General features: G+C 37.9%; 1 protein-coding gene across 3 annotated transcripts in view; it reads left to right on the top strand.

The window, feature by feature from the left end:
* Positions 1 to 11,523, top strand: part of gpc5c (glypican 5c) — a 100,825-nt gene continuing 89,302 nt past the window's right edge. Inside the window, exons 1-3 of one of the 3 annotated variants that reach the window (XM_005476263.4) lie at positions 1 to 110; positions 1,854 to 1,993; positions 3,091 to 3,318. In XM_005476263.4, the coding sequence (XP_005476320.1) occupies positions 3,147 to 3,318 (172 nt within the window). In that variant the 5' untranslated portion in view covers positions 1 to 110; positions 1,854 to 1,993; positions 3,091 to 3,146. Of the gene's footprint in view, positions 111 to 1,853; positions 1,994 to 2,665; positions 3,319 to 11,523 lie in introns of those variants that run through there. The other 2 variants (XM_005476264.4, XM_025900021.1) reach the window with 2 other exon arrangements.

The raw sequence follows: 11,523 nt of genomic DNA, 5'->3' as shown, positions 1-11,523 counted from the left end.
GCATTAATTCTGACACTCAGCTGATTATTGGGGATTTTTTCTTGCCTGTGTTAAACTTTCACAAGCTTAGTAAATTATACATAAGGGGCGCAGGAGTATATAACTACCAGGTGAGAAACTTCATAATTCATCTTCTTGTGAACATATTTTTGCATAATTAAAAAATATGAATATCCCATTACCTCCACTAAAGAATTTCAGAATGCAGAATTTTAATGTTATATCCAGTAGTTGTCTTAAATTACTCCAGATAACTTTGAGCAATACTCATACATCTGAGAACAAAGACAGACCCAAAACTGCTAAACTTGTTTATAAAATGTGATGTTTTTCATACCAGCAACTGCATTTCACTTCAAGCAATTTCTTAGTGACAAATTATTTACTTGTAGACATGGATCTGATGTTAATATTATTACTGCTATTATTGTTGCTAGTATTGTTAGTATGTTTACTGAGCATGTACATAATCCATATTGAGACCTGAAGAGTAGCTAAAATACCTTTGAGCTGGAGAGTATGGCCATGACATGCAGCTACAGCTGTTCTCTGGTATAATAAAGGTGATAAAAGACAACAAAAATAAGAATGCAAAATTAGGGATCACAAAAAAATAATTAATTAAAGAAATCATGAAATGTGTGTAAGTTTCAATACGATATTTCTATTTGTAGGAAAACAGTAATTAACATAGAAGGTACAGCATGTACTTCCAGTTAAAAAAATGTATTTATGTAGGAAGGTAGGGCATTCTATTAACGTGTATTTGTGTTACTAGACTTTACAACGCTACTGGGGGCAGAACATGACCTCGAATCAATAATTCTCCAGTATTTCCCTAACATTAATCGCCAAGCAGCCTTTTGCTCTACTTTACATAGCAATGAGCCAGTGCCATTAGTATCTATAAACTAGACAGGAAGGGTATGGTACCGGGACAGTATGCTATATAGTCTGAATCTTTTCATTACTAGGGTTCATATAACTCCCCTACACAGTTGTTTAGTTCAGAACAAGTGAATTGGACTGAAGTGCAATCTTATTGTGGAACTCACAATCATACCTTTATTCAGGCCAACATTCAGATAACAATAAAATGATAAATAAATACAATTACTGATCAGTCTATTAGCTACACCTTGCTGGAACCAGGTTGGACCCCTTTTGGTTTCAGAGCTGGCTTAATTATTCATGGCGTAGATTCAGCAAGGTGCTGGAAATATTCTTCAGAGATTTTGATCCAAATTGACATGATAGTTTTACACAGTTGCTGCACATTTGTCCCCTGTGCATCCATGATGTGAATCTTCCATTCCACCACATCCTATAGGTGCTCTATAGCTTTGAGATCTGGTGGTGGGTGCGGAGTCCATTTGAGTACAGTGAATTATTAACATTCATTAATATTTGTGAGGCTATTTAAACTTTTTTTTAAATGCTATGGGTTGTTTTGATCATGTGTATATATATAAATACACTGATTGCGGCCATGTGATTGGCTGATTAGATATATTCATCAATGCACGGATGAAAAAGTGTAACTAATAAAGCAGCAGGCGTAAAAAAAAAAGCCCAAAAACATAAAAAAACTGAGGAAAAAATCAAGGGAATTATCTGTTTATATAAAACATTATCTATGCTGACATGGCGTGGTCAGATCTTACAAAAAAATTAAAGTATAAACTCACAAATATAATTTTAGGTATTGACCTAAAACATGCCATCATTTAAAGAGCTGACATTCTGTTGATGTGCACTTGTTAAAGCATTTTTTTAATATACCACTGGGAATTTGTTTTTGTGAGCGAGCTGTTATTGATGCTCAGAAACCATAGTGACCAAATTCTTTACAGGTGCTCCCATTGAACTGTTTCTGAGGTGTCATAGTCATCACCCGCTGCGCTGCAAGCCATTTGGCTTTCTTACATCAAGCTTTGAAGATGGTTTCATTGGGTGACATTTACACTGTGACTATATACAGTCATCAGAAAAAGTAAGTACATTCCCTATTTGTACAAGAAAACAATGGATCCAACTCCCTAAGAAGATTTGCTTTTCAATCATTTGTGCCACAAAAATATTAGCAGATGTAATTATTACAGAAAAGTTTTCAGATTAAAATGAACTCCTTTCAGCCTTACCCTTCTTCACAATTGCTCACCAGAGCAGTTGTATGATTTTTTTGCACATTTTTACACAACCCTAATCCGATGTGTGTCTCCCAGGTTTATATCAGGGAGCTTTTGTCTTTGAGGCAGATGTGTAAACCAATACACTGTGTCCCCACACAGTTGCATGTTAAAGTATATACAATAAAAAAGTAGCTCTAACAAGCCAACACTTCATATTGCATTGTTTTCATTCCATCTAATTTTAATTTGCTATTTATTAATAATCGACATCTTTTGTAGCAGTTTTTCGAACACATGATGCCACCACCACATCTACTAAACATTTTCGCCAGAAGATGGCGCCAATGTAAATTAAACAAGTAAAGCTCTATCCCAGCGCTCCTTAATGCAGGTAGAATCTACTGGGAGCCAGTTGTGATACTTTCAAATTGAACAGAATGTCTGGTCATCTTTAAGCCCACATTCAATACTCATTTAATCTTCTGCGTGTCCTAAAGAGATCAGATTAGACTGGTGAGAGGTCCATTTAGCCTAAATATTACCCTAAGTCCTGATAGTGCTAGATCACTGATAGCAAGTGGCATCTTAAATATTTTACTATTAAGGATTTAGAATGTCATAAGGGAGAGAGACGCTTCGATCTGCTGTAGCAGTGTTGAAGTGAGTTTCAGTAAGGGCACTTAGCTGAAGTAAAATGCAAGGGAGGGGAAAGTGCGCAAGGCTTTGGAAATAGGCATGCAGGCAGTAGACCAATGCAAAGTGTTAAGCGCGGGACACACAGGGTTTAGCCCACACCACTCTTCCTCTGTCCAGGAGAAGATCTCTACTGTGAGGCGGTCACACTCACCAATAATGTGAAAACCAGACGGAGAAGTTTGTCAGATGTTTAAACTAACCGTCGCTTCATTAGACACACGTACCGTCTTTTTTTTTTCTTCTTCCCAACCTTGTCACACAGTTTACAGTCAGGTTACAGTACGCTATCCACGAGGATACCTGGTGTGAGATGCGGCAATGTCCCGAGGAATATGCCCACGCGTAAACTCTGTCGGATGCTTTTGGATTTTGTCGCTGGTCACGTTTGCGGTGAAAGTGATCGACGTGGACACGTACAGCTGTCATGAAGTGAGGACCGCTTTCCAGCTGGTCGGGATGATCAACCGGGTACCGGAGACACCTGTCACAGGTGAGCGAGTGGGTTTGGCACCCATGGCGAGGAGCACTTTGGCTGAAGCGTCTGATAGCTTTCCAGAAGCATTTTAGTCTTAAAACGAGTGAAGTCATAACAATAAAGCAAACACCATACTTAAAAGGTGTAGATGATGTCATGTTAAATCAGCCCAGGATTTGACTTTAATTAAAAATAAATAAATAAAAGTCCTTTAATGAATGGGCTCCTGATATCGATTACATTGCTCTTGTACTATGTGAATGTAGATCACTGTGAATGGCCTTATAAGAGTTAAAAGTTCACTGAGGTGAAAGAAGATATTGCATCTGTCTTGTTTTTAACATATTGGTCATATTAGATGGAGAATTTTTAAATTGTTTCGACCAGAGCATGTGTATATAATAATGCAATGGATTGCGTGTCCAGTTTCCTAGGATGATTTCTGTTCTAAACAGTGTAACATACTGACAAATCTGACATGATCTTAAAGTGAGTGAAGTCTGTCTGAACATGTTTGTCTGTTCTTTGAAGTCAAATATGTCCGTCATCTTGCAGTCTTGAGTTTGTGTTTTCTTTATAAATCATATCTCTCAGCTATTATGTACACATTTAAGCTATTCATATATGTGTGAGTCCTGTCTGATATTAATTCGTCTAATATTATAGAATTTGCAGGTTCACATGCCATCCAGCTGAGACAGGGTTTGTGAGCTACAACAGATCGAGTGTGACGCAAATAGTATCATATGATGAGGACAGTGAAAATAGTGATTGATTTGAAATCTCGAGGTTTCTTTGCAGTTATTAAAGATTGACACACACAAACTTAGAGCATTTTATATGAATAATTTCTCTACATAGCTACAGCAGTGCTTGGAAACTGTTTTAAAAGCCTTAAAGGTTTGGGGGTCTGTGCTTTCCTCCTGCGCACCAAAAAACCCCCCAAAAAACAGAAAAACAAAAAGAGTTATTTTATGAGGGTAAACATCGGTTCAATATCTTTTCTTGGAGACATTTATAAACCAGTTTAGACATTAGTCCTGCTTTGGTAATTTTGCTTTTTTGGTAGTAACACTGTGATACTTTGTCACTATTAAAGAAGGATGGTGTCAGTTTTAAGATGGAGCTAATTAGTGGCCAGTGACTATATGCAGTCACTGGCCACTATATTAGTTACACTTTGCCTTCAAAAATGCCTTAATTATTCATAACACAGATTCAGCAAGTTGCTGAAACATTCCTCAGGGATTTTTTAAATTGTTTTAATGCTGATTTGATAACATCACACAGTTGTCCCATCCATGATGAGAATCTCCTATTGTGCCACATCTCAAAGGTGCTCGAAGGGCTGAGATCTGGTAACTGTGGAGGCCATTTGAGTGCGGTGAACTCACTGGCACATTCCAGAAACCAGGTTGAGGTGATCTTAGCTTTGTGACATGTTGCATTTTACTATTGGACGCACATCATTACACCAACACCAGCCTAATATAAGGCAGATTTGATTTTACCAATTCTGACAGACTTCTGTTGTCTAATTTTGGTGGGCGTGGGTGAATTATAGCCTCAGTTTCCTTTACTTAGCTGGCAGGAGTGGCACCTGGTGTGATCTTCTGCTTCTGTGCTATGCTTTCAGATATGCTCTTCTCTTTATCTTTGTTGTAAACAGTGGTTATTTGAGTTGCCATTGCCTTCCTATCATTTTGAAGCAGTAGGGCCATTCTAATCCAGATAGCTGCCACACACTGGATCCTTTCTCTTTTTCAGACCTTTCTCTGTAAACCCCAGAGATGGTTGTGTGGGAAAATCCCAGTAGATCAGCAGTTTCTGAAATACTCAGTCCAGCCCATCTGGCACCAACAGCCATGCCACGTTCAAGTCACTTAAATCACCTTTCTTTCTCATCCGGATGCTCAGTTTGTCTTGACCATGCTTAAATACACAGAGTTGCAAAAGTGGCGGCTAAATGCATATATTTTAATTCAACAAAGCAGTCTCCTACGTTTAACAGTCATCAGTATGTCCTTTTCACTCTATTCTACTCTTTTGTTGTATGTGTTATGTTATTGGTATTGTTATTATTACTTAAACATTTGATGTATGACTGCTGCATGAGGCATTTTTATCTTGTCATTGCAAAAATCAGTTATGTTATTTGACCGGAGGTGACCAATATTTGGCATTCAATGTCCGTATATTGCTGCAGGCCAGAATGCTCAGTGCAGTAGTCACATGCAGGTTGGTGGCAGCTTAAGTATCAACCAGTTAGAGTCTGCATGCTGTAACTGGGAGAAGTGCAACTGATAGCTGAGTGGTAAACATACCAAGAGGTGCATCCAAACCACTCGATATGTTTGTTTAGTAGGGTGTCACTATTAGCAACAGGGAATATTCCTTTGCAAGCAGTAGTTAGCGCTTAATGACAACGAAAGGGCCTTCCAAGCACGTCAGCAGTCTGAGACAAGACCTCTGTCACAACATTTTGCACGCTCAGCTTTTCAAAGAAGCTACATAAATATCTCATTCTGCCACCTGAGAATAAAAGATGTTATACAGCACGATGCGATGGTATGAAATGGTCTTTCTTCTTAACTGTAAGAGTTTTATTTTTGCAGAATGAGGCGGTTGTAACTCCTTAGTCTGGACTATAAGTTAATAAAACATTGCTTTAGTTTCACTGTTGCATTTTGGGCTTGCAGCTTGTTTTTCTTTTCTTTTTTTTCTTTGAGTGGGTGTTTTGGGTTAGATGCAGTCTTGTCTTCAAAGCGCTCACCAATGGATGGGGTTGTCAGAGTGTAAGATCTGGTGTATATGTGTGTATGTGTACACAATTATGCTACTCTGCTTCAGTTCTCAGATGAAACGCCAACAAAAGCAACGCTTGAAATTTGAAGTGGCAAGACTTCAGTGCTTTTCACAGTCTGATATTTGTTTTAGGATACAGTGCTGCATTTCATGTGTGGTGAACTGATTACTCACAAAGTGGCAGGAGTGTGGCAGCCAGAGGTCCATCCAATTGAATGATCCTGTTTCAGATAGATGCACTTTACAGCAGAGATATTTTCTGCAGATTTGTTTAGTCTGTATTTCTTGTTTTCAAGGACAGCACAAGTGAATTAAGTTGTGGTGTAAGAAGGACTCATATTCTTTAATTATGAAATTAAAACTGCATTGATGAAGCAATAATGCTGAGTAAAACCCAAGTGAGTAATATAAGATGTAAGAACTGGCTGAATTAATTAAGGAGACTTTAAAAGAGCTTTGATGTTTCCAAATTTATATTAACACTAATATGACATTTCATTACCAAACAATTTGCTTTTTAGACAATATTTATTCCCCTGGCTACAATTTATAGTGTAAAGGGTGACTGTCTCAATGCTAGATTCATCATCAAGGGAACTTTGATAATCAGTGACATGAAGTTGCTTATCCTCTGATTTATGGCCACTTAGGTGCAGTGGTGGAGAGCCAAACACTCCATACTGTGATTACTACGGCATGCTGATATAACCCTTTTGGAGATAGATCATTTGGAAAGTAGACAGCAAGAAGTGCTGCTCGCAGACACATAACTTGATGAATTGGGTTCCTGGATAATTTCTTTAGATATGATCAAAGTATTTTACAGTTCAGTTAAAACCTTTTAAGCAAGCTATTTGATCAGGATTGTATGCGAACCACACTCACGTTTCCCTCCTATTTTCGTATCGCCACGCTAATTCACCGAGTCATTAACAACTGTTTTAGAGAGAAAGAGAAAGTGTCTTGTGTCTTTAATGCAAAAGGGTTGAGGTCGTGTTAATAGAAAGGCGAACGGGAACACAGTGTGTTATCACATGTCGCCACATCCTTAACCGTTTACAGTGTTAAAGGCTTTGGCAAGCTCTCAAAGTGCGCCACAGTCTTTGATTGGCTCTGGCTATGTTGATTCCTTTTTTAACTTGGTTTCTCTTACTGAAGCTGTGCACACATGGAGCACACCTACTCCATACAGACTTTATTGAGCACTAGTCCATTTTCTGTCTGGCAGTTTCTCAACCATTTTTTTCCCCCAAAGTGGAATGAAAATCAAACAAATAACAACATAAAAAACCCAGAATCTCCAGTTTCTTAAAACTGAGGATGTAAAATCATAAAAATAAAATAAAAATCTTGCATGGTCTTTGATCTCTTTACTTAGATACTCCAGCCAGTGCTGTCCAGACTGAAGGTGAGATTACCCTGTCTGAGTAGGTTTTCACATAGAATCTCTTATTGGATTTCAGTCTGAGCCAGTCTTGTGTTTCAGATGATTGTGGTCTGCGTTACCCTCCTGGCTCACTTATGTGGTGGGAGAAAATGTGATTTTATGATCTCATTTTATCTACCTCTCAAACATAACCATGTACAGTAGTGTGTAAAGTCTCAAGCCACCTCACATTTCTTTATATTTTCCTAGGAAAATGGAAAATAAGTAGAGTGATTTATTGAAACATCTGCGGATATGCGTGGAAATATAGTATATAAGGCAACAAGAAAGTTTTTGCAATTCCAACAAGCTTGAATATCAGTATTTAATATGTATCAACTACTTGATATTGATCAACAGAAAAAAAACAAGCATGTCCATCTGATATTATGCTGCTTCATCAGGTTGCATCTGTTTGCCTGCCAGCCTAACATCTCTCTTTCTGCTCTGTCTGTGCCCTTTAGTGTGGTTTTAGACTCTGTGCCAATCACTGTAGGCTGTTCCAGATTGGGATATGGGAAAGTTAAACATTCCATTTGAGTTTCAAGGTAGTCCAAAAATTCAGGTGTGTGGCAGAGACCCTTTTGAAATGTGTTTTGGTTCAACATGGCCTATCCAAAGCATCACAAATCTGTATAGAGCAAATATCCTGAAAGTTCAGTGGATCTTGGGATTTCAAAGGGAACTAACTTCCTGAGGCAGGAGAAGGGTAACTGCATTAATTACTCACTTTCTAACAAAGTTATTCTTGTTCTCAGAAAAATATTAGAAAAAAACAGCAGTATCAGGAAACCACAAATCACCTGCTCATTAGTGCATACCAAATCCAAACAACATTTCCATACCATATTGAGGCGATGTGAGCTACCTATGAATAAATTAGTACCAGAGTTGGTGCGTGTATTTTTGAAAAGTGCAGCATATCTTCTTCTTCTAAGCATTATACTGTAGAAAACTCAAATGTGATACTTTAGTATTACATAGGCGTGGCATGTGAACAGTGGTAAACAGCAGTAGAGTTTCTTCACTCAGATGTTTTGGCTTGTTCAATGAAGGGCGCTGAGATGTTGCTGAAGGGATCATGACTAACAAGTCAAGACCCCTGAGCCATGTCATTAATGGTAAATTACCCCAGAGGTATTTGTCATCTGAGGACAATTAAGGGGATTAGAAATCAAAGTTGACGTCTAGAGGGGTGTGTTAAAGTTCAGCCAGGCAGAATGAGCAGTATGTAGATTAGGCACTAATTACAGAGCTCAGTATAATGGCCAATTGGATTGCGTGTAGAATCAAATAAAAAAAAATACCTACCTTCAACTTGTAGACCATGTACAAAGAAAATCTTGCTGTATTTCTGCACCATAGTATTCTGCGCATGTTTCTTATATAACATTCTGATTGCCTGGAAAGGTTGGTATGAGAGTTTATCAGTTCTTGTAGATTTTCAATTTGCAATTAATCAATGAATTAATTATTTTTTGGGTGGAGTGGAGGTATTAGAGTGGTGTATAGTTTGGAGAGGCTGGCACTAACAAAAAGACAGGAAGCTAAGCTGGAAGAGGCAGAGTGCTTTATTGAAACATGTGCAAACATATGTGGAAATACAGTATATAAGGCAAAAAAACAGAGTCGCCAGGTAGGGGGTTCATGGAAGTCAAACATGCAGAGGTTGACAGAGGAAGATGATAGGGATAGGGTGAGGTGGAGGCAGATGATGTGCTGTGAAAGAAGTTTTTCCAGCACCCCTGCAATGTCTTTTTGATGGTACAAAGAAAATCATCTGTACATAAGTATTCATTTTCATTAATAAAAAATGTATTTGTACTTACAAGGGCATTACAGTTGAAAAGGGATCACTGGTAAGTAATCAAGGATTGGAGTCACTGATTTGCAAAAGTTTGGGTAAGGAATTAAAAAAGTAGCACTTAATTAGACAGAATCAGCATCATGAAGATGAACAAAGATTGCAAACTCATAACAAGGTTACAAAAAATTAACAATTACATAATGAATGTCTAGAACTCTAGGGTATATCAAAGTTCTGTTTGTGGGCAAGTCAGTACTGAGTGACCACCACAATACTTGTGTAAAGCTGCGAGCCGTGGCTGAGATCGCAGAGACAATTGCTGTTTTATATCATAGAGGAAAAGAGAAACAAAAACCGGACACTTACTTATTTCCCAGCAATAAAATAAACAATAAAATAAAATGGCTGTAAATCCTAAAAAGTTTTTGCTAGAGTTTGTTAAGCTCCTTCATTTAAAGTTGAAAGCCTGGAATTCAATCAAATTTGGGTTATCTGATTCAAAATGCACTGTGATGACGTAGAGCCAAATGACAAAAAATTATGTATAGATGTGATTTTATGCGGGAATGCCTTAAAGGCAATAGTGTTGACACTGTGCAACATATGAATCCTTCCACCTGAAGGTTTGAGGCATGACTGGAAAATTACTGTTGAGTCAACATCCTCGAGCACTTTGACAGAGCTGAGTAGTTTGCCAAGTATAATGAGAGAAATTTACTATCGTTGCTATCAACTGTTGCTTTTTCCGAATGTGCCCTTTTGTTTTTTGACTTTGCAGAAGTTTTCATTCACGAAAACACTGAGCAGCCTTTTAAGACCCATGTTACATTCAAGTGACTTAATGTGAACCAGTCATGCAGCAATGAAAGACAGAAATAGGATGGGTTTTAAAGATTTGTATGTTGGCTATACTGCAATTACAAATGCATTATGGTTAAAACATTTTCACAAAGAAGATGAAAATTGATACATACAGTACAATATGTCCTGTATTGTAGACTTCAGTGAGTCTTGGGCCTGCGTTCACAGGTTCCATACTTCTCCTTCATGTAGAAAGCACCAAATAAATATTCTAAAAGATAAAAAAGAACAAATTCAGGAGTTGTTTGCTACAACAGGGAGGAAAAGCAGTGGCATGGGCTGATTGCAGAAAATGGCTCAGTATATTTGGGACACAGTCAGCCTGTCCTGTCTGCTGCGGTGGCTTTAAGAGCCAAAGTCTTCCTGAGTATCACTTACTCCACACAGTTACACGCAGTGGACGGAGAAGCCAGGCTGAATTCCACTATGAGTCCCTGGATATTACTTTCATATCACAGATAACACGCAAACACAAAAGAGGGAAGGAGCCAGCCAGTGAATTGAGCAGGGTCAGGGACAGAAGAGGAGAGAGGACATGCACCACATATAGGGAAATCTTAGCCTAAAAATAGAGCAAAAACAATACTTTGTCCTTTCAGAAATCTTTAAAAAAAAACTTGATGTATTTTTAATGTCAAATAGTATTATTAAAGTAATAGTAAAAGTATTTCACTTACACAGAGTAATAAATGGCACTAAAATTGTTATTGGAGGTTTTTATAACAGGATCAAACGCTACAAACGTTTGTGAAGCACTTCTAAAACTAACAGTTTGAGCTTTTTTTTGCATGTCATTTGTTTTATAACTCAACTGTTTGTCCACGCTAAAGAGGTCCGAACTGGGTGTAGATTTTAAAATCTATACAGTGACTGACCTATTTAATCCAAAGTGTATGAAATGAAGAAACGAGTTAACTCTTTGGCACATGCCTGCTCTGCTTCTTAAAGATTGTTTACTGTAGTAGTTGCTGTTACTGGATTGTTCTTAACTTTTTCATCCTCAGAAAGTTCATGACTTTTGTCCAGTGGAGGATGTCAGCTTTAAGTCAATCACTGTTGGAAGATGGGATGTGTATGTTTAAATTATCCCTCTGCAAACAAATAAATGTTCGATCAATTTGGGTCTGTTTACCCAATTTGATCTTTATATGGAGCATTTTGATTTGATTTGGGCTCTTAAAGTGATTAGAATCTCAATATTAGGCTCCATGTAATAATAGCCAGGGCCAATATAGAAGGAGTGGACTGCTACAGAGATAGAGATAATGAGCTGTAAGGGGCAGGACGGCCAGTTATGACTTCACTCATCTGGCTCTGAGAT

This window comes from Oreochromis niloticus, linkage group LG18 (genome assembly GCF_001858045.2).
Source record: "Oreochromis niloticus isolate F11D_XX linkage group LG18, O_niloticus_UMD_NMBU, whole genome shotgun sequence".
In the NCBI taxonomy this organism is placed as follows: domain Eukaryota; kingdom Metazoa; phylum Chordata; class Actinopteri; order Cichliformes; family Cichlidae; genus Oreochromis; species Oreochromis niloticus.
The sequence above is the reverse complement of the archived record's forward strand: the minus strand, read 5'-3'. Positions and strand labels throughout refer to the sequence as shown.